Source organism: Bufo gargarizans, chromosome 2 (assembly GCF_014858855.1).
Source record: "Bufo gargarizans isolate SCDJY-AF-19 chromosome 2, ASM1485885v1, whole genome shotgun sequence".
Lineage (NCBI taxonomy): Eukaryota > Metazoa > Chordata > Amphibia > Anura > Bufonidae > Bufo > Bufo gargarizans.
In genome coordinates, this window is record NC_058081.1 from 397910924 (window position 1) to 397935749 (window position 24826).

Consider the following 24826-nt stretch of genomic DNA (forward strand, 5'->3'; position numbering starts at 1 on the left):
TTATCGCCCAAGGGCTCACATGAACCTGGAGCCGGCCCTGAGTCTAAATAACATATCACAAAATAATTAAATATATATTAACCAAATACAGTACGCGTTCATAGACCATATATAACATTTAGGAATATAATAAGCTAATATGATGGTATATACTGTCATTTAAATGTTAAGATAGCTTTCTTTCTATTTTTTCTCAAGGTAACAGTGCAACAAACTCCTCTGCAGACAACTTTGAGGATACTGTGTCCTTTCTGCCACCAATTGTGCTGAACTTTGAACTTCCTCCAGGTTACCCATCCACTACACCCCCGAATTTCACACTAAGCTGCAAATGGCTTTCACCGGCACAGGTTAGGTTTTATTTGATATACTGACTGGATTTCTTACACAAGCTCTTGATAAATATAGGTGGGTTTCTTCATTGCATCCCAAGCCTCCTAAGAGCACTACTGCTATGTGAGAATACATCCTTAAAGGGGTTGTTCGGGTTCAGAGCTGAACCTGGACATGTCCTCTTCTCCCCCAACTCAGCTTCGATGCTTTCCCTTGCCCTACGCTGTCTTTTTCTGGAGATCTGCTGACGTATAAAATGGCTAGGGCAGAGCTAAAGCCCGCCCATTAGTGACGGTGATGTCACCGGGAACACTGCTACACTGAAGCCTCCACCTAGCAGTGTATATTCTTTCCATGTCTGTTCTGGTTTTTTTTTGCAGTCCATATGCGGAACCATTCATTTCAATGGGTCTGCAGAAAAATGGAAGGTACTCACTGTTTATTCGGTTTCCGTATGTCCGTATTTCCTTTCCGCAAAAAAATAGAACATGTCCTATTAATGTCCGCACAATAGGACAATAATACAGACAACCCCTTTAATATAGGACATGTTGAAATATGCCATGATTTCTTTTAATGGGTTCTGTACGAATTCATGTAAAAAAGAAAACATGACTCCACTGATGTACTTTATATTCCCTCTCTTAATGTCCACCTAGGTGTTCATGCCAATAAGAAGAAGTTGCTGGCTAAGAGCTCATGCACACGACCGTTCCATGATTCCACAAAACATAACCGTATTGTTTCCGTATGCAATCCATTTTTTATCACAGATCTAAAACGGAAACAGTAACTTATCACCAAACACATGAGCAAAATGGGCGTGCCATAGCATTTCTACAGTATGGATAAGCAAAATACGGATGACATACAGATGTGTTCCATGTGCGTTCTGTACTTTTTGCGGACCCATTGACTTGAATGGGGCCACAAAGCGTTATTTGCGGACAATAATAGGACATGCACTACCTTTTTGCGGAACCGCCATGCAGACATACGGAGATGGAATGTACACGGTGTAACTTCCGTTGTTTTTGCAGACCCATTGAAGTGAATGGTTCCACATACAGTCCGCAAAAAAAACAACACAAACGGAAGCGGAAAGAAAATACGTTTGTGTGCATGTGAACGTTCTGAGTATAAAAACCAACAACAACAAAAAAAACACTGGCAGACTGCAATAACAAGTATGTGACCGTTCTCCCACCTCTGGCCATGCCCTGCTACACTAGATTGACAGGGCCAGGCAGCGTTGGTCTTCTACCTCCGGCCTGTCTGCAGTGTAAATCTCCCGCTTGCGCCGTCCCTTCAGTATACGGCGCAGGCGCAGTGAGTGAAGGGTGCTCGCCGGCTGCCAGCTTCCTCACTGCACCTGCACCGAATACTGAACGCGCGAGATCCCCCTGCTCCTAGAGGCTAATTAGCATATTATAAAAGGCTTCAGGCAGTGAGATGGCACTAATACAGTTATGTTCAGCTGACATTAGCACATCACTAATGTCAGCCAGCTTATTACCCATTTTTCAGGTGACAGAAACCCTTTAAGTTTTAATATCTTTAAAATGGCTTTTAAAGTATTTAATTAAAATCGAAGGCAGACGTGATTTAAGCAAAATGTCTTTATTTTCGACGCAGCACGTTACATTTTTCAACAAAGCAGTAGGGTATGAACGTTTGTGCGTAATTACAACAACATATACATAATTGTTTCATGCGCCTTGTTACAAAGGATCGTACAACACAGTAATTTTTTCTAAAATTGCTCGTGAATATTTTTAATACATTTTCAAAAGACATTCCTTTAGCGATACAATGTAAGATATAGATGCAGTAATTCCCGCAGACCGAACTAACGGTGTCCTGTATTTGTCTGTTTTGATACCTTTACAGTCTTAGAGTTTTTAGATAAATTCACCAGGAAATATTTCATTTGCGGGTGATAATCCATAACTATCAAAAAAAATGATTCGGGTATAATATTATTAAAATCCAATGTCTGCTGTATGAGTATCTGTAATTAAACTTAGACCACCCAACTGATACCAGGATGTGCTAAAAAGCACATTTCCACAATAGGCTGTCTGCTGTATGAGTATCTGTAATTAAACTTAATATCAACGTGTTAATAAAATAATATTATAAATATAGGCAATATCAAATATTTTTGACCTATTTGATCACAACAGCTATCACAGGTATTCAGCATTTATAAATATTGATAATATCAAGATCATTCAGGATGTGAAAAAAGCTCTGATTGTACTTTTACAACATCCTGGCAAGTGTTCACACAGTTTTTTCACATTATGAATAAAACCCCTATATAAACAGAAGTCCTGTATACAAGGGCACTTCACAGCTACAGATTTAGAACACAGTGCATTTCTGCAGAAGCCAAAGCATTTCAATAACGAGGTAAGACATGCGTCTTATTATGTTTTATTATGATTTAAATCTCCGAAACGCGTCTGACCTTAGACTGATTAAGAAGGAGCGCGCCAAGTTTTTTTTGGCTGGATACCACGAGAGAAATTACGTGCCAGTGGGAAGGAAGCAGACACACGGCAGTTAAGCTCACGGGACACGTGGGATGCCGACCCTGAAACATTGCAATACTTACCGGTGGAGGGAAATCGTGGTGGTGAAGTCAGACAGTGCCGGACAACACGTGGGAAGCCACGATAGGCACTTATTGATGCTAAAACCCACCAAACAGTGAATAAAAACTCTGTAAAGACATAAAGCAGTAATAAATATCAATGACTGGAGCATTGACAGAATATGTATACCAACAACACTGTGAACAAAATAAACGGGGTGAGTATAGTCTGATAAATACCATAGTTTGCGCTATCTAAGCTATTTAAAATCATAGTGCAATAGAAATCAAAAGTAGGAGTGGATATTAAGTGGACAATACACGTGACTGTGGTATACAAACTTATATACAGTACAAACCAAAAGTTTGGACACACCTTCTCATTCAAAGAGTTTTCTTTATTTTTATGACTAATTGTAGATTCACACTGAAGGCATCAAAACTATGAATTAACACATGTGGAATTATATACATAACAAAAAAGTGTGAAACAACTGAAAATATGTCATATTCTAGGTTCTTCAAAGTAGCCACCTTTTGCTTTGATTACTGCTTTGCACACTCTTGGCATTCTCTTGATGAGCTTCAAGAGGTAGTCACCTGAAATGGTTTTCACTTCACAGGTGTGCCCTGTCAGGTTTAATAAGTGGGATTTCTTGCCTTAAAAATGGGGTTGGGACCATCAGTTGCGTGGGGAGAAGTCAGGTGGATACACAGCTGATAGTCCTACTGAATAGACTGTTAGAATTTGTATTATGGCAATAAAAAAGCAGCTAAGTAAAGAAAAACGAGTGGCCATCAAGTGCAGTCACAAAAACCACCAAGCGCTACAAAGAAACTGGCTCACATGCGGACTGCCCCAGGAAAGGAAGACCAAGAGTTACCTCTGCTGCGAAGGATAAGTTCATCCGAGTCACTAGCCTCAGAAATCGCAGGTTAACAGCAGCTCAGATTAGAGACCAGGTCAATGACACACAGAGTTCTAGCAGCAGACACATCTCTAGAACAACTGTTAAAGGGGTTGTCCGGGTTCAGAGCTGAACCCGGACATACCCTTATTTTCATCCAGACAGCCCCCCTGAGGCTAGCATCGGAGCATCTCATGCTCCGATGCGCTCCCGTGCCCTGCGCTAAATCGCGCAGGGCAAGGGCTCTTTTGTTTACAGTAACACACTGCCGGGTGGTAACTTCCGCCCGGCAGTGTGTTCGGTGACGTCACCGGCTCTGAGGGGCGGGTTTTAGCTCTGCCCTAGCCGTTTTACTGGCTAGGGCAGAGCTACATCCCACCCATCAGTGCCAGTGACATCACCGGGGTTCCTGTCAGTCCCATGGAGAGCCCCAGTACGTTACCGGAACTCCTAAAAATGCCTTTGCCCTGTGCAATTTAGCGCAGGGCAAAGGAGAGCATCGGAGCATGAAATGCTCCAATGCTCATGTCAGGGGGGCTGCCGGGGTGAAAATGGAGGGATGTCCGGGTTCAGCTCTGTGTGAATCAGGCCTTCATGGTAGAATATCTGCTTGAAAACCACTGCTAAGGACAGGCAACAAGCAGAAGAGACTTGTTTGGGCTAAAGAACACAAGGAATGGACATTAGACCAGTGGAAATCTGTGCTTTGGTCTGATGAGTCCAATTTGAGATCTTTGGTTCCAACCACCGTGTCTTTGTGCGACGCAGAAAAGGTGAACGGATGGACTCTAATGCCTGGTTCCCACCGTGAAGCATGGAGGAGGTGTGATGGTGTGGGGGTGCTTTGCTGGTGACACTGTTGGGGATTTATTCAAAATTGAAGGCATACTGAACCAGCATGGCTACCACAGCATCTTGCAGCGGCATGCTTTTCCATCCGGTTTGCGTTTAGTTGGACCATCATTTATTTTTCAACAGGACAATGACACAAAACACACCTCCAGGCTGTGTAAGGGCTATTTGACCATGAAGGAGAGTGATGGGGCCTCCACAGTCACCGGACCTGAACCCAATCGAGATGGTTTGGGGTGAGCTGGACCGCAGAGTGAAGGCAAAAGGGCCAACAAGTGCTAAGCATCTCTGGGAACTCCTTCAAGACTGTTGGAAGACCATTTCAGCTGACTACCTCTTAAAGCTCATCAAGAGAATGCCAAGAGTGTGCAAAGCAGTAATCAAAGCAAAAGGTGGCTACTTTGAAGAACCTAGAATATGACATTTTCAGTTGCTTCACAACTTTTTTGTTACGTATATAATTCCACATGTGTTAATTCATAGTTTTGATGCCTTCAGTGTGAATCTACAATTTTCATAGTCATGAAAATAAAGAAAACTCTTTGAATGAGAAGGTGTGTCCAAACTTTTGGGCTGTACTGTATATATATCTTAAGAAAAATGGTTCAGGCCGTAACACGGGCTAGTTATACAAAGACACATTGATTCTGATGTTGACATTTTAAACTGTCCCTGTCACCATGAAAATGAGGGGGCCATCTATGGCAACATGTAATAGAGCTAAAGGAGCTAAACAGCTTGATATATAGTTTTATGGGTGAAGATTCAGTAAAGCTTATCATTTATGATGGTCTGTTATCACTGATAGCATGCTCTCTGTATACAGGGATAGCTGTCAGGCATTGCTATGAATGTCTGTCCTTTACATATTACACAATTATGCTGCATTGATCCCAGCGCTAATACACTATATAGAAGCCATTTGATCAGGAGTGCGTAATACAATCTAGACCTAAATGCTATTTAGCCATTAGCATCTGTATGATTATGACGTTCAGTAGTGAATTAATTCTAGACCTAAATGCCTATTCATCCATCAGCAGCTGTATGATCACTACGTTCAGTAGTAAATCAAAAAGCGTCATGTAAATATTTAATAATAATTTGTGTTAAAGACGTCTTGTTATCTCTCATGAAGTGTCTTTTTTTACTGAATACTGAAATAACAAGGCTGTTTCCTTTTTTCTTAGAACTCTATATTGTTCCTCTGTTATTCCTTCTATAAATTAAGATATAAATTAATAACTATCACCTGAATATTTATGTCAGCTGTTTGTCCCTACAATTACATATTTATAAATAACTAGACATTATGTCCATTGCAATAACGGGGGGCTAGAATTGGCCAGAGCGCACAATGAGCTCCACAAGCTTCCCGTGTGGGCGGTGCGGTCAGAGTTTGGGGCGCAATGTGATGATTGCTCTGCACGCCGGCCAATTCTAGCCCCCGTTATTGTAACGGGCATAATGTCTAGTTATTTATAAATATGTAATTGTAGAGACAAACAGCTGACATAAATATTCAGGTGTCAGTTATTCATTATTTTAATTTCTAGAAGGAATTAATTTAGCAACAAGAGATCATCTAAGATAAATTAAGGAAAAAGGGGAATAGCGCCCTGCTTCTGATATTTACCTGGAACTATCTTTAAATGGGTGACACGAGTTAATGTTATGTTACAGTTTTGTTGTTATAGAATAGGATATCATTTATCTTACAAGGATACTAGATGTCATGCTATTTTGTTCCGATAATAACACAATTAGATCCAGAACATACTTTAAACAAGTTGCCACAAATAGTTATGTACACTTACAAAGCAGCCATTAGCATAAATGTCTGAAGAATTAAATAACAAATGTGTAAAAATATGAATGTCATTAAAAATATAAATAATAACTAATAAATATGAAAAACATAAAAATAAATAAAATGTAAATAAATGTAAAAATAATATGCAAAAATCAAAATATAAAACTGTTAAACAATTAAATAATAATTAAAATAATATAAAAATAACAAAAATAAAAAATAAAAGCTAAAATATAAATAATATGTCAAATATAAATATAAAAATAAAATCTAAATAGTAAAGGTTGAAAGAAATCTAAAATCTAAAATGTAAACAACAATAAATATGAAACATAAACAATAAGTACTATACAAATATAAAATAAATAATATAAATAATAAACGTGGAAAAATATAACTATCATTACAAATATAAATAATAAATGTGGGAAAAACATGAAAAACAAATAAAATGTAAATAAAAAGAATAAATATGCAAAAATCTTAATATGAAAATATTAAACAATTAATAAATAATTAAAATAATAAATATAAAAATAAATATAACACACAAAGAGTCCATACTAAATAAAAATTATAACAAGAGATTCATACGAGGGATTCATTTTATACAGGTGTAATATTTTAATAAATTCATAGAAGCGGTTCATAAAACCTTAATATTGTTTTATCTTGAAAGAATAAAAACAATTTATAAATTATGAATAGAAAAATAATTTAAATTAAAATAAAAAGCTACATATGTAGCTAAAAAGCTAAAAAAATTAAAAGCTACATATTTTTAATATTATGATATTAAACACGACAATATTTATGAATGCTGAAAATCTGTGTTAGCTGCGGTGATCATGCTGTGCTTTGCTAAACCACAAAATGGCCACTGTGTGCAAAAATAAAAGGGTGTTTTTTGGCTTCAGAAATGTCACTTTTTATTACATTTGGCCATTCAACAGTCTGACTATCATAAAAACATGTTGACGCTACGCTGCATGATGTGCCATAAATGTTGAATATCTGTGATAGATACTGTGTTAAAATAGGACAAAAAATATTTGGCTATATCAGCCTCTAATCATATAAACACCAATAGCTACTAATGATATAAACGCTAATACCAGCAAATAATATAAAAAACTCAAACACTTAATATTTTAATCACTAATAACTCATATACTAAGCTTTTTAATAATAACTATTGATAGTCTTTTAATAGCTAACCCAAAGAAATGTGCGATAGGGTTAGAGGAGACGACTAAATACCCTGGGTATGTCATTGGGCGCGGAGTCATCAAACCCCAAGTAAACAAAATAGAGGCGATACGGAATTGGCTCTGACCTGCCACCTCTAGACAAGTAAAGTCGTTCCTGGGAATGGTGGGCTATTATATGAGGTTTGTCCCCCATTTGGACACGTTAGCGGCTCCATTAACAGGGCTCTTAAAGGGACGGAAGTCCGTGATAGTCCCGCTGGAATGACCAGGCGGAAGAGGCTTTCTCCTCTTTGAAGTCGGCCCTGTGTGGGTTCCCGATTTTGGTGACACCCAACTTCAAGAGGGAATTTGTGGTACAGACCGATGCCTCCGAAGTAGGCCTTGGGGCGGTACTGTCTCAGGAAGTTAATGGGGAGGAGCATCCCCTTGTAGTCCTCAGCCGTAAGCTCACTCCAGCAGAGACCTGATATAGTAAAGTGGAGAAAGAGTGTCTGGCCATCAGGTGAGTCTCTCCGCTATTATCTGTTGGGGAGGAAGTTCCGTCTGGTGACCGATCACTCCCCTCTCAAGTGGATGAGTCAGGCCAAAGAGAGGAATGATCAGGTTACCAGGTGGTTCTTGTCTCTACAAAACTTTAAGTTTACAGTAGAAAACAGGCCAGGCCGGTTACAGGGAAATGCGGATGCCCTGTCCCGGGTACACTGTCTGGCGTACGTTCACCCCCTCAGGGTTGAACAAAGGGGGAGGTATGTAGGAAGGCGCAAGGGTCTGTCATTGACGGAAGGTACGTGTCACTGAGGTCCCTGGCCTCGGTGAGATAGGAGCCGGTAGTTTTATGTGTCAGCGGCAGCTAGTGCTCGCTGACGCTGTTTTTACTTAGTGTGGCTGTAAAGCCGATCCGGGGCGGTTCTTATTGGGAGCAGCCAAAGAGCAGGGTGGGTGGCTGTTCCCCACGTTCCAGGCCAGGTTTTGGGCTGGGATTTAAAAACCCAGCCAGCAGCTCAGCTGGGTGTGGTATGATCCTCCAGGTGATAGTGAAGCTGTGGAAGCTCTGTGTTTGTGAGCTGAGGAGTTCCTCCATGCTGCAAGGCTGAGAGCCGCCTGCTGGGAGTCAGGCCCCCTAAAGCCTGCTGTGGACTGCCAGGTGACATGTTTTGTTCTGTGGACTCTTGCAGTGTGAATTAACACCAGGACTCTTGTTGTGTGAATTAACACCAGGACCCTGCAAAGTATTGTTTTTTCTTTTCTGCCTGTTTGTGTGAACAAACACTTAACTTTTGCTTTTCAACCGTGGTCTTGTTTCTGTATTGCGTCCGCTTACCCTGCCTACCAGAGCAAATCCCTACATTACAGATACTCATACAGCAGACAGCCTATTGTGATATGTGCTTTTAACACATACTGGTGTCAGTTGGGTTACCTAATTTTAAAGGGACACTGTCACCTGGATTTCACTTACTGAGCTATTAATATCACCACATCAGTCTTCACGATTTACATTAAAATATACTAGTATTACTCCCTTGCTGTTTTGTAACAAAGCACATGGAGCAATTATGTATATGTTGTTGTAATTACGAACAAACGTGCATAGCCTACTGCTTTGTTGAAAAATATAACATGCTGCGTCGAAAATAAGACATTTTGCTTAATAATTAAACATATTTTAAAAGGCATTTTAAAAATATTAAAGGGACACTGACAGGGCCAATAAGCATATTGAGGTATATATATGGCAGTACAGGTCTTATAATGGGTATTACAATCATATAAGTATCCCCCCTGTCCACATTATACATACAGTAAACTTAAGTTTTATAACCTGCTCCAACGGTCTTCAATCTGCCCAAGGGGCGGCGTTTCACCTCTCTTGCGCCCAGCCAGCCTCCCCCAACTGCCGCTTTGAAGCGCCGCCCAGCTCATGAATATTCAGTTTGCTGGGCGGCTTCTGCTGTCCCTGCTCTGAAGCGCTGCGCTGAACAGTGCCCTGCGCATGCGCCGGATCTTGTGAAGTCGGGGACAGTAAGCGTCGCCCAGCGAAGTGAATATTGATGAGCTGGGCGGCGCTTACTGTACCGTACTTCACAAGATCCGGCGCATGCTCCGGGCACTGTTAAGCGCAGCGCTTCAGAGCGGGGACCGCAGAAGCCGCCCAGCAAACTGAATATTCATGAGCTGGGCGGCGCTTCAAAGCGGCAGTTGGGGGAGGCTGGCTGGGCGCAAGAGAGGTGAAACGCCGCCCCTTGGGCAGATTGAAGACCGTTGGAGCAGGTTATAAAACTTAAGTTTACTGTATGTATAATGTGGACAGGGGGGATACTTACATGATTGTAATACCAATTATAAGACCTGTACTGCCATATATATACCTCAATATGCTTATTGGCCCTGTCAGTGTCCCTTTAAAACTTAATTGAATTACTGACGGTATGTCTTAGGACATACCCGAACATACCTTCAACATGTTTGGACTTACTCTGACGTGCTTGGTAAAATGGGCGCCGCATTTCACAAAATGGATGCTGTAAAAATATTTCATAAAAATGGTGGCTGCTGTAAAAAATAAGGCTTTGTTTTGGCTTCAGAAATGCTACGTCGACAGTAGAGAAATGATTAACAGAATAAGGGGTGTTGAATGGGCTGTGTTTAGGCATGGTTTGGGACGCGCATGGGCGTTGCTTTTGGAGGGACTGGGAGAGATTGTGGGTGGGGTTATGAACGGGAAAAGGGGCATGTCAACCTGTCATTTTAGTTTGATGAGAACAGTGACCCCTTTACTACTAGCGTGCCCCCAAGCCTCTTTTTTATTTTAACCTTGTTTGATGGTGCTGGTGTAACTTTGTTTTTAGGTAGGTAAACTACACAATTAAAATCTTACCAGAAACTCAGAAAATCACTTGTGATAATGATGTTCAGATGTACACATCTCAGATGTGCACATTCACTATATGCAATCAAACACGCACACATTTACTACATACATGCGCATATACTCTTTACATACAGGTAAAACAAACATGCATGCCCGCTACATATATTATGACCAGGTAGTGGCAAGTACTTTCTTAAAAAAAAGAAAGAAATGTACCTGATTAACGTGCTGCCCCATACATTCTGCTGCCCTAGGCCCCAGACCTGCTAACAACCAGTTTCAGGAAATAAACCACCTCATCCTTCCAGTTTTCAGTGTATATACCCAAACATTCTTAATCCCAACAATATATATGCACTAATACAGAATTTTTTTTATTTTTTATTTCAGCTGACCCTGTTATGTCAGCATTTAGATGACCTCTGGGAGGAGAACAGGGAATGTGTTGTCTTGTTTCGATGGATTCAGTTTCTGAAGGAGGAGACACTCGATTACTTAAATATAAAATCTCCATATGAGATTGATTTGTGTAGTGATGGTCTACAGAGTTGTATTCAATCTGAAAAGACCTGCGCTGATGGAGTCTTACTGGACAAGCGGGCCATACAAGACGTGCAGTCAGTGCCTGCCCTGGTGAAATACATCTTGGACTTCAATGAAGCTCAACAGAAGAAGGCTTTTGATAGCAAACCATACTTGTGCAATATATGTTTTATGGAGAAATTGGGCAGTGAGTGCACCCACTTTAAGGATTGCCAGCATGTGTACTGTAACTGTTGTCTCAAGGACTACTTTGAAATCCAGATTAAGGACGGCCAAGTCCATGCACTAAACTGCCCTGAACCAAAGTGCACATCTGTTGCAACACCTGCTCAGGTAAGTGAAAGCTCAATGCAAATTATGAGAAATATGTTGCAGTTGGCAGAGCTAAACAATTTTTATTCGCAATCATATACAGGACATCTTTTTGCTAATATGAGGATTCTCTGGTGTATAGTGTTCATGTTAGGACATCCTTGGCTCTCCCTTTTAGCTCACTGACTTTGACATTAACTCTGACATGTGATTACAAACATGTGTATGATTATATATTGCTGTCTGAATATCAAATTGAACTAGAAAAGTTACAATTTATGGGGAAATTGTGTGAAGTGTTCTTGCCTCCACCAATAGTCTACAACTGGAGTGGGCGGAGTAACAGGGTGGAGTGGCTTGAGTAACCTTTGTGTGGTTGGAGTGGCTGGAGTAAGTGTGAAATGGCTGGCCTGGGCAGAGTAACTTTATAGAGTGGGCAGAGTAACTGTGTGGAGTGTTTGGAGTGAGTAAAGATAGTAAACATTACACTAACCAATTGATTGGTCAAATTTAAAAAGTGCACATGGCAAGCTTGATAGAGTGAGAAATGCATTTCAACTTTTTTATTTATATAGCACATTTAATTGCAATGTTGCCCAAAGTGCTTCACAGTTACATTAAAACATACATTTATAAAAACATTAGCAGCATTATGAAGCCTAGCAGTTGAAGGTATGACCACATGCATTTGGCGGGGTCTCAGCATCTGGGTGTAGAATGGAAGTGAAGGTGTGCTATCTGTTTGATGATAATCAGTGTTCACAACCACTGTTTCCAGGCAACAATTTATGCAGGCTCTAGAGGTGTTCATAACCACTGCTCAAAACACAATACACAGGATCAGGATAGCTGTAATAACTGTCTAGTGCTCCTGACTGTAGACAGTGCTGCACCCTGGAGATGTAAATGTGATCCAACAGTGTGTTTTTCTGTGGTGGCTGCCCACACAAGTTGGGAATATCCTCTTGAGTGAAGAAGGTCAGATATTGGCTTTTTTGCTCTGGACAGAAAATCTTCATTGAAATCTCCACAGAGTATTATAGTTTGGCAATCCATTCTTTCCAAAGATTCCAAGAGGCCCAGCAGGTTAGTAAGGAATTGGCCAATACTGTAATCCTGTGGCTTGTAAACAACGGCGAACAAAGCTTGTACAGGGGACTCCAGTTTGACAACCAAGAACTCCAAATCAGTCACATTGTGATGATACTGCTTTTCAAATGCCTTGAATTGGTTTCTGACATACAAGATGACACCTCCGCCACGTTTACTTGCAATGTCAGGAAGGTTCGTGTACGAGAGATGTCTGTTACATTTGAACAGGTTGTAGCCCTCCACCTGGAGACTTTCAGCAACAGAAGAGCCTGAGAGATGAGTTTCATTGAAACATAAAACATCTCCAAGTATCAACTCGTGGTGAGATTTGATATCTTCAATGTGAGCTGGTAATCTTTCCGTGTTGTGATGGATAATTGTTAATGTTTGCTGTTTGTCTGTTCTCTGTAGAAACTTTAAGAGGGGCATAACACTTTCCAGTGATGCATTTTTCATTGAGTCCAGGGAGGCTGTGATTTCAGGAAAGATCAGGAAAGATCAGCAAAGATCTTCTTCTAATCAAAGTCGATTATGTGCAGTCCTTGCAGTGTAGTCATTCTACTCAGAGCAACATAGGCTATTCCCGGATGGAAGACCCGTTTCAATGAGACCACTGCCGACTATATTGACATCCCCTGACACTTATGAATCGTACATGCAAAACCAACTTCAGGGGGAACTGCCTGCAAACAACTCCTGTCTGTCTCAGGTTTTCTTCTACCCTTTCTATGTGCACCTATTGTCAGCATCACCAGACGACTTGTTACGGTATCTTTGTCCTGCATTTGGATTATCCAGCACAAGCCCAAGCTTGTTTACCATAGTAGCACCATTCTCAGTCTGGATGATTATTCTTGCAATCTTGCCAAATGTCCCGTTAACAAGCCCATCTTCATGTTTCCTGTGATCATGATATGGGCACCTTCAGCTGCTTCCAATGTGTCAATCAGATTGTGTGTCTTTTGAAAGGTTGGTGTTGCCTCTGCATCATTCCTGTTTTAGGGTCTTTCCTGTAATCATCGGCATCTATGTTGGTGACGTTTGAATGGAGAACAGACACAGTTGTGGCATTATGTTTCTGAACCTCTTTATTGGTGGCAAAGATGTGCAGCATGTCAGTCATTAGGGCAGTGGGTGGGATCTGTCAAAGCCTGAACAAGCAGAGCTTTGTCATCATTGCTTAAGGTGCCAGTCTTCTGCTTCACTCTGATTCTATTCAAAAGCTCAGCAAATATTGCATGTTCTCTGTCAACATGATCATCTGAAAGTAGTCTTTCCAGACGTCATTGGTATTTTCCTCAAACACGCAGAGTGGCTTACTTGTTCCCAGCGGGGGACCTGGTAAAAGTCTCCTACTGCTAGTACTGACATACCACCAAAGGGTTTCCTACTGCCTTTGATTTGCTGGAATCTCCAGTTGATGTAGGCAAGCAGGGGCTTTGAAATCATTGACACCTCATAAATAACAATGATCTCCGCATTTGACAGCTGTGCCCTCACTTCATCTATGAGATTTCCAAGTCCTTGGTAGGGTGGCTTCAAGCTTCTTGGCAACTTCAGCAGAGAATGCAAAGTGTTGCCTGAAATGTTGAAAGCTGCTGTTCCTGTAAATGTAGTTACGTTGGGCATGGATATGTCTGCTTCCTCACGTAGTCTGGTAAGTTTACAGAGTATCTTTGTCGCCTCAGCATAGATGCACTTTATCAGGTGTGATTTGCCTGTCCCTCCACCACCAGTGACAAAGTAATAGAATGGGTCAGGATTCAGGCCACGCACACAGTTAGTCCACCAGTCACAAACTGAGTAGAATGTCTGAACTTGTGTCCGGTTAAGGTTTCTGTACATTTTCAAAAGGAAATCAGGGCACATTTGTGGGGCCTTTACATTAAGCGCAATTCCACCTGTTTGCTTGTGAGGTATATACTCTGGAACATCATCTTGTTGATTCTCATGAAGTGGCTCCCCTTCTTTGCGTTCCTCTATACATTCCAACCTATCCAACTCAGCTTCTGGGGCAAAGGTGTTCCAAGCATCTTCAACAGGGATGTTTTTTACAAAGTCATCCAAGACTTGTTCCACAATTTTGTTGTGTTCGAACTTCTTTTGGTTGCTGGTAACAATTGCAGACACTGCTCGAATTGCTTCTTCTCCTGTTAAGCTCCTGGGGAGGTAGAGTTTAAGCAGTTTGCTGCAGTAGTTCTCAGGGTCCTTCTTCTCTGAGAAGCATGTGTACCTAATGATTGCAGGCTTCCCTCTCATGTGTTTTTGAATCATTCCCATTCCATTCAATAGGCTGACACGCTTGCCGTCTTCCTTTTGCTTGCCATAGAAAACCCTGTAATGGGTTGCAAAGTCTGCCAAACACATGGATTCAAACTCTGGTGTTTTGGGTCTGGCTCTGTTGCCAGACACATGGACTCAAACTCTGGTGTTTCGGGTCTGGCTCTTGTATTTGTCGACAAAACTCGTCATCCACACATTAAGAGAATCGGCTGGTTTGTTCTGCAATGCATTGTGCGGGAGACTCATTTTCAGTGCGTTGTCACCAGTTGGCAGAAAAACAACCTCACGTGAGCAAGACTTCATTTTCAGGCTGCATGTACGGGCCACAAACTCCTGCACACTGACCTCTTTGTGTTTTGAATAAGCCTGAAGAACTTATTTTATTTCTTCTTATTCTGTCTCTGTTTCTAGGCTCATTTTTTTTTACTATTGTTTTGAGATGGTCACTCAGCTCGTGTTCTGGCTTGGATATGTAGGACAACATGTACGTGATACATCAAGAATGTACTGGATTGGTTGTGCTCGGACGTGGGGCCAGCTTTTCTGCCTGTTTTCGATCTTGCCGTTCCTGCCGCTCCTGCCGCTTCCTCCTCTCCTACCTTCTGTGCCGTCGTGAACAGGTCGGTATGTGGAGTTCTTTTGTGGAGTGTGTCTCCGGTTTCCGTTGATCCGCTGTTCCCCTCCTGTGTTTCCCTTACTCGATGATTTTCTGGACAAGCTGACAAGCTGAAGAAACATATTTAGGACCGTTGCCGATTCTCCTTGCTTGCTCTCTCCTTACGTTTTTCCACATGATCTGGTCCTTCCCTCGTGTTTTTAGCCTTTACCGACTTGCCCCCTCTTCTCTTTGATGCTGCGGTGATTAACCTCCCTGTGATTGCTGTGATTGCTGATTCTAACTAACCCGGGCTGGAGATTGATAACTTGTTGGAGGACTCTTCAAGGGGCCTGTATGTATGAAGTCTAAGATACAACTAATTCCGTTTTGGGTCTCTGGATTCTGTCCAGTATTTTTTTTTTTTTTTTTTTCCCCTCCTGATTATTGTTTTCCCCTTTTCCTTTTTTTTTTCCCCCCCCCCCCCCCCCCCCCCCCCCCCCCTCTATACTGCTGGGACTAATTCTGTTGATCCTACTCTGATAGGCTGCTGGTGTTAATACCTTAGGGGAAAAAGATAAAATAAAAAATGAGGTGCCTATGATTATAAGAAAGTGAACTATAGAGTCTAAAGCATAAGGTGGAGAAGGGGAGGGAGGAGAAGGAAGGAAAAGAAAAAAAGAGAGGAGAAAGAGTATAAAGAAGAGGGGACATAATAGAGAAAAGGGAAAAAGGAAGGGAGGGAAGGGGAGAAAAGGAAAAGAGAGAAGAAAAGAAAACAAGAATAAACAAGACAGGAGTGGAAAAAAATAAAGGTAAAAATAAAAGGGGGATAAGAAGAAGGGAAAAGAAAAGAAAAGAAAAAAAAAATAAAAAAAAAAAAAGAAAAAAGAGAAAGAAGGAGAGCAAAGAAAATATATATACTTAAAAGGAGAGAAAGAGGCGGAATAAGGGGCAAGAAAGAAAAAAGGAGAGGAGAAAAAAAAAAAAAAAAAAGGAATAAGACAGGGGCCCAAAAGCTCCTAGGCGCTCGACTGATCTATCAGGTCAGAAACACGGGTCCAAAACTGCTGAACCAACAAAACTGGACCAGTTCCTGAGGTCTCCTAGGGTCAATACGAGGGGCGGACAAAAGGAATTTTTCGCAAAAAAAAACGATGACTCAGAGATAACTGACTTAGAAACACAAAAAGTCGCTAGATACCCCGAAGAAGAAGACGGCATAATGGGGGAAGTTATCCCTAATGACAATTCTTCTCCGCTAGAAGAAATACTCATAGCGGTTAAACAGAACGGGGATTTAATACAGGCGGTCACAACCCAACTTGGGTTTATTCAAGTTGATGTGGGACTAATAAAAGATGATTTGTCAAAAATGCGAGACAGAGTCCACAACCTTGAAAGTTCCGTCACCCTCATACAGAATGAATCCAAAAAAATAAATACGGAAGTCTCCACATTTAAAGCAGAATATAATCTCTTGAAGAAAAAGGTAGTGGACCTTGAGGATAGGTCACGAAGATACAATGTGAGAATAATTGGGATTCCAGAGGGTGTGGAAGAGAAAAATCCAACCCAATTTGTACAGAAATTAATTCTTGAGAACTTTGGGAAAGAGTCATTTTCTCCTCTTTTTATGATTGAAAGAGCTCATCGGGTCCCAGGAGGAAAACCAATTCCAGGGAGACAACCTCGGACATTCCTTGCTAAGTTATTGACCACAGGGGACAGAGATGTCCTCTTGAGAAGGGCGAGGGAATCCTCACCGGTTGTGTACAACGGGATTAGACTGGCCTTTTTTCCCGATTTCTCGAAAGAAATACAAGAAAAGAGACGCACATTTATGATTGTTAAAAAGAGGCTAAGAGAAAGGGATATAAAATATTCTCTTATATTCCCAGCCAAATTGCGGATTGTTTTTGAGGATAAAATCCTTTTTTTTGACACTTCAGAAGAAGCCGCGGACTGGCTTGACCGAAATAATCGATAATTCAATTGAGTTATGATTTGGCGGGAACAACTTGTACTATAAGGGGCTTATACCCCTAAATGTAGTTCTCTTTGCTTCTTAATGGGGGTGGCTGAGTGAGGGGAGTGTGGAGGGTTGGTCATAGGAAAGAAATCTACTACAATATGTGGTGGATTGCCTGTGGGAGGGGGGTGAGGGGGGGGGGGTGGGGTTGGGTTGTGGTGCGTCAAAGTAGGTGTGGTTTCCCTTTTTTTTAGTTTATTACTTTTTTCTTTTTTTTTTTTCTCTTCTTTCTCTTTCCTGTTTCTCCATTTAACCATTGTTGATGACGATGATTAGAATTTTTGCTTGGAATGTACGTGGTTTGGGAGAAAGAGGTAAGAGACAAGCGGTTCTTGACCTGACTCAGGCCCATCTACCAGCAATAGTATGTCTGTTAGAGACCCACCTTACTGAGGAGACCACTAGAGTGGTCGACAGGGGATGGGCTGCGCATACGTATCATTCTAACCTCTCCAATTATTCGAGAGGTGTTACGGTGTTGATACATAGACTTATCGACTTCGTTTGTGAGGCATCCTCTGTCGACCAACAGGGGAGATTTATTTTTTTATACTGTAGGTTAGGGGGAAAGCTATGTATTTTGGCCTTTGTCTATATCCCACCGCCATTTTCCTTTTCGGTTCTTAATTCTCTTCTATTATTCATGGATAAATGGCCAGAATGTCCAACATTGATTATTGGCGATTTTAACTGTGTAATCGATCCTTTACGTGACAGGGTTTCTATGAGTGCCGGGAGAGACTGTCCGGTCCAGGGGTCTCCCCTCGCACGGTTTTGCCTGGAGGCTGGATTTGAGGACGCTTGGGAACATCTGGGACAGGGGAAAAGGGTTTTTTCATGCTTTAGCAAAGCAGGTAAATCGTTGTCCAGAATAGATCTTGTACTGATAAATAGTAAATATGTGAAACTGATAAAGCGAATGAAATATGAAACAAGGTCAATATCTGACCATTCTCCGCTATTACTTGAATTATGCTTATCTCAGGAAAGATATACACCAAAACCTTCCTTTAGACTAAACCCTTATTGGCTATCAGTTATAAAGACACATGAAATAATTCGAAATGAAATAGGCCGATTCTGGGATATTAATTATGGTTCAGCAAAAATTCAAGTGGTATGGGATACCTTTAAGGCATACATGAGGGGATTGATGGTTAGCAATATCACGAACCTTAGAAGGGAATATGGAAAAAAACAGAAAAATCTAGAAAAACAGGTAGTGTTGGCGACAGAATCCTTCAACACAAACAAGACGGAGAAGAATAGGGAAAATATGCAAAAAGCCACACAAATATATGCTAAGTTTTTATTGGATAAGGCCCAACAGAACCTTTTTTTTAAAGGGCAAAAATATTTCACAGAGTCTGGGCGACCTGGTAAACTCCTCTCTAGAGTAATCTCCAATCAACAACCTAAAAAACATATAGACAAGGTTCGAGTGAGGGATGGTAGGATAGTCACTAGACAGGGCCCGGTGGAGAAGGCCTTTCTTGATTATTTTCTTGATCTGTATAAGGCTGATTCTAATATTACAGATGATAAGATAGATCTCTATCTAGATAGGATCAACTTTTCAACTATTTCTGAGACGCAAAAGAAAGCACTAGAATTGGAGGTCTCAATTCAGGAACTTGAGGGAGCCATTAAACTATGTTCAGCCAATTCTACTCCGGGTTCAGACGGGCTTCCATATGAATTTTATAGTAAATACGGGGACTGTATCTTTCCTAGATTATTGGAGGTCTTTGCTGAATCAATGGAGGATGGGATGCTGCCGGATTCAATGATGGAGGCCACAATAATACTAATTCCAAAAAAAGGCAAGGACCCTTTAGATTTAGAATCTTATAGACCAATTTCACTGCTCAATGCAGATGTAAAGCTTTTTGCGAGGGTCCTTGCTACAAGGCTTTCTAGGGTCATCTCCTCCATTGTCCATCCAGATCAGAGCGGTTTTATTCAAAACAAGGGTACACATCATAATTTACAGCGACTCTTTTCTAATATCCAGGCCCCTGGGGGGACCGCCCGCTCCATCCTGTCATTGGATGCCTCTAAGGCCTTTGACAGGGTGGAGTGGCGTTTCCTCTGGAAGGTTCTTGCTAGGATGGGCTTTGGAGAGAGGTTTATACGCACTCTTAAGTTATTGTATAGATCCCCAAGGGCTAAATTGAGTCTTAATGGAATTCTGAGTAGTAGTATCGATTTAAACAGAGGCACCCGTCAGGGTTGCCCACTATCTCCCTTATTATTCGATATGTATATCGAACCCCTTGCGATGGCCATCAGGCAGGACGATCAGGTTAAAGGATTTGGTACGCTAGGAATACAAGACCGTATCTCATTATATGCAGATGATGTTCTGTTTTTTATAGATCATACGGAAACTACTCTCCCTAGGGTTATTCAAATGGTTAAAGTATTTGGTGAGGTGTCCGGTCTTCTTATAAACTGGGCCAAGACCAGTCTGCTCCCAATAGACCCCCTGCCACAGAAAGAGGTTCCTGTTACACAGTTGGATATTGTTGATACTTTTCAATACTTGGGTTTGACTATATCGCCTCGGGTCGAAAATTTTTTAGAACTTAATTTGATCCCCATAATGGTAAAGATTAGAGCTAAAATAGGAATCTGGCTGAAACTTCCCCTATCTAGAGCTGATCGAGTTTCACTAGTTAAAATGGTGATATTACCACAATTTCTTTATGTGCTCAGGAATACACCTATTTGGATACAAGACAAACATTTTAAACTTATGGAAAGAATAATTAATGATTTAATATGGGGAAGAAAGCGAGTTCGAATTAAGTTGGAATATTTGTATAAATCAGTGGAGTGCGGGGGTTTAAATCTCCCCTACTTTAAGGGGTATTTTATTGCAGCCCAGTTATTGATGTGCTATGAATCAGAGAACAGTGCACTACTGGGGAAGTTGGTATCTAGTCACGCTCACAATAATATTTTTACCTTGTTGGAATCCGGCCTATTGAAGAGTTACGAGCAAGGCTATAAAGAGACTATAAAACTACTCCTCAAGGTGTGGGCTACAACTAGGACATGGTTGAAGGTTAAGGGTTCACTTACATTTACGCCTCTTTGGCATAATGGGTATTTACAAAGGCTGGATGAAATTGCAGCTGACACATTTTGGCAGAAGAATAAAATTTTATATATTTCACAGGTAGTTAAAGATAGAGAAATTAAACCCTTTATAGAAATGACACATAATATAAAAAATCTTTCATGGTTTAGGTATTTTCAATTGCGATCTGTATTATCTAGTTTGGATGATAAGCGGTTGTTGGATATAGATAATTCATCTTTTCTGAATGATTGGGTAGGGGGTACACTTTCTAGAATAAAAATTTCATATATATACAAGTTATTACTTAAGGTACGGTTTAGTGATATACACTCACCAGGACAAAAAGCGTGGGATGTGGATTGTCCGAATTTACAAATAGAAGGGTGGGAGAATATTTTTGGGAATTTATCTTTATTATCCCAGAACTTTAACCATGTTCTAATACAATTCTATATTTGCCACAGATTATATATTACTCCCCTATGGATGAATAAATGCGGGTTAAGAGACACGTCCAACTGTCCCAAATGTGACACTGTAGGAGCAGACTTTCTCCATATGATATGGACCTGTCCAGAACTTATAAATTACTGGAATAGTATCAATAATTGTATTATGTATAAACTAAAAATTCGAATTCCTTTTGAACCACAAGTATTTGTTCTTAATGATCTTTCCAAACTAAAAAATCACAAGTATCAAAAGATCTTCCTGAGTAGAATACTGATGTTGGCTAGAGTTTTGATCAGTCGGACCTGGTTTGCCCGATCCACCCCAGACATAAATACATGGATAAATTTAATTGATAAGGTAAAGAACTACGAGAAAATTATATATAGACGGAGAGAAATTGAATACCAATGGAGTAGGATATGGGGTGGTTGGAGGTCTGATTAGCTGAGGTCAAGTTGTTTTATATATAGGGGTCCTACTTTGACGCACCACAAATCGGGGGGGAGGGAGGGGAGGGTTTTTCTAAATGTTATGAAAAGACGAGTTGAATATATTTATATTTATATATAATTAGTTGGGTCACTAAGAATTGAGAGATTGTAAAAACTTTTTATTGCAAATGTTTTGTAGTTTTCCCAATAAATTTTTTTTGAAAGCAAAAAAAAAAAAAAAAAAAAAAAGAATGTACTGGATGTCCATGTTGGCGTTCCAGGCTGTCAGCAAATGTGGATTGTTGTTGTTCACCCAGCAGTCCTTCATTAGAATTACACTTGAGGAGGTCAATGCCTCAGTGTACGAGTTGTACTGATTCAAAGTCATATCATACTGTGACAGTAGCTGTGACATGTCTTCAAGCTGCACTTTTGGGTTATTAAGCAAATCCCAGACTGGTTTCAGTTTGTTTTTGGCTGCTTGTAGTTTCATTGCACAATCTCCTAGTTCTTCTGGCATCGGGTAAGTTATCCTTGTTTTTCTAACAGGTGGCTTTGGAAATCCAAATCTGCATACTCTGTTACCTTTCTTGCACGATTTTGAATGAGATCTGCTGTGCATTTGAAGTTCTGTTACAAATCTGTGAAGTAAGGCTTGTTTCGCTTCATCAGGCAGCTGGCATGAGATGTTATGATCTATAAAGGCACAAACCTTGTCATCCCTGTCTTGTCCAAATATAGGAGCTCCTGCTACCCAACAGAGACAATGTATATAAGGACTCCCTCTCGCCTGAAATTCAACCCGGTAAAAATAATCGATAACTTCACCGATTGGCTGTGCAGGACCCAACAGCAGCTCTTGCATCAGAGCATCAACTTGTTTGTCAAACACGCGCATGGTGGTCACTGGCCTCGAAGAATGTCACACTTTTCAGCCCAATCTAGCTCTGCAAAAACCACCTTTTAACCTTGTTACGGCTTTATTGCTGTTATTATCTCTGGCCATCTGAATTCTGCAGCAGAGAAGGTAAGAAAAAGAGTTGGCTTACCAAATTGTCTGACCAAGGCTAACAAATTCTTAGGATTTTTATCCCAGTAAGCTGGACTCCCTATCAGTGGTTGCATGAACCTTGTGGCATCTCGGTTTCGCACCAACCTCTCAACCTCACGCTTGTCCTGTATCTACTTGTTGGATATTTTCCATCCATCCCTGGTATTGGGTTTTCCTTTTCTTAACTGGATGGACATGTTGCTTTTGGCCATCTGTGTCTCTGTGACAAACTGCGCAAAGAAGAGGTAGCTTGTGTCTCTTGCAAAACAAATATTAACACAAAAAAGCCTTGCATTGAATGAAATACATGCTTGGACAAAGTTTGACTTGTCTTGCCTGGTCCAATGTATTCTGTCCAGTAGGGAAATGAACAGGGAAAGCCATTGTCTCAAGCCTAGGAACTTTAAAGAAGCTGACAGGTGTGTTTCCTAGTGCAGGTGCAATGCTGAATATTCCATCACCGTGTGTCAGTGCTTCGTCTCCAAGGTCAGATGGCTGCAAACAACTGTCTAGGCCAATTCCAGGTCTTAGTGCATCCTTCTCATCCTCTGCATTGGGAGGTTGTTGGTCATGGCCTTCATGTTGCTCAGAAGCAGCCGGTAAACCTGCAGACTGTACCTCTGATAGATCACAATTTTCGTTGTGTTCAAGTATCTCCATCATTTCAGTGTCATCACAACTGTCAAGTTTCATCCCATGATCATTATCATCATCATCATCAGCCTGTGTCTCATCCACTCTGATTGAAATGTCACTGTAGTCAGAGTGTGTCAATGAGTTTTGACAGACCTACTACTACATTTCTCATGTTGACATTGTGAAACAGCTGGTGGCCTTTGTAAGTCAGACGTCTTTTCAGCTTTAATCTGTGTAACTGGGATGTGCTGTGCGATCTTGGTAGAGTATTGACCGTGGTTTCCACCTCGGATGGCACACACACTACAGCGCCGTGTATAGCTGCCCGTCGACCTTTGGGAAGTGTGATGATCTTGGCAAATGGCAGTATTTTGGCCAAAAGTTTTCTATCCAGCACATTCAAATCGCAGAGCTCTGGGGGGAATGGGAGCCAGCTCCATGTTGTTAGCCACAGCGATGGCTGATTTGTGTCCTGCTTTTAAATGTGAATCACAGTTGTGACAAATCCATTCTTTAGTCCTTTCATCTGGTATGGTGCATTGTTCAGGGCCTTGACAGTGATTGTTGCACACATGGACATATTTCCCTGTCAAACAGGCAGCAACAATGTGTAGATTCTTCTTGTAATTGCTGTGAATGCAATGTTTCACTTGGTTAGGGGAAAGGGTGCAATGACAAATTGTGCACACAAAAGTTGGCCCAGCTTTAATGCATTGATGGAAAGTGGATATAGCTGTCTGCATTATGCGAAACTCTGCTTGAGTGTGACGCTTCATTCTCATGTAACTCATGCACTGTTGCAAGTGACGTTTTCTGAAAGCAGGATCATTATGATATTTTCTGGTGATGTATTGCTTCTTCTTCAAGTTAAAATTGGCATCTGTCACATATTTGCTGTTTGTATATTGCTTCTGATTTAACTTGAAACATGCACCTGTTGCATATTTTCTGGTGAAGTATTGCTTCTGTATCAACTTAAAATCAGCATCTGCTCTGTATCGGCTGGTGATGTATGTCCTCTTCTTATTGGTGACAGACATCTTTGTAGCCTTGAAACCACGCCTTCTTTCATTTCTGTGTCTTGCCTTCAGTTTCTGTTGTTGCTGTACATTTAATTTGGATAATGTCTCACTGTTCTTCATTATGCCCTGTGAAGATTTTGCATCAAGTGACCGTGGAGAATGCTTGCTGGCTTGGAATCCAGTGTGTGTTGCATCTTTGGTGATCTGTGTAACTTGCAGGATGACGGGCAAATGTCTTTTTTCGGCCTTATGTACTATGTTACATGCTTTTCATTATGTGGTTTGTCAGATTGCACTGGTGGGGACAGCAAACCATCTGACATATGTCTTGCATGATGAAATGAGATTGGCATGAAGTCATACTGCAGTCCATCAATAGGGCCTCTGGTGTATGTAAGGAGCAATTCATACAACTTATAAATCCTTGCCCCCATATCACTCAAATGTGTAAAAGTGAGATAACAGCTTTTCCTTTTCCAGTGGCAGGAAGTCCATCCTTATTTTGACTATGTCAAACAGTCTATAGCTCCCAGACTTATCTCTGAACAATGCAATGCAATATGGCACTACTATAAAAAGTGCATGTGTAACATCTACATTAAGGCACTGAAGTCTTGTGGAGGGGGTCAACAAAACAACCTTGGTTGTCACTGTAGCGGATTGTATTTAGCCTGGCCTGTTTGGATCATGTAGGACGACA

The 24826-nt window shown here is 41.0% G+C and overlaps 1 protein-coding gene across 1 annotated transcript in view; it reads left to right on the top strand.

Annotated features, from left to right (window-relative positions):
* LOC122928227 (E3 ubiquitin-protein ligase RNF14-like) overlaps window positions 1-24826 on the top strand; it is a 165497-nt gene that overhangs the window by 34894 nt on the left and 105777 nt on the right. Inside the window, exons 3-4 of the mRNA XM_044280847.1 lie at window positions 199-350; window positions 10979-11464. Coding sequence (XP_044136782.1) covers window positions 199-350; window positions 10979-11464 — 638 coding nt within the window. The remainder of the gene's footprint in view (window positions 1-198; window positions 351-10978; window positions 11465-24826) is intronic.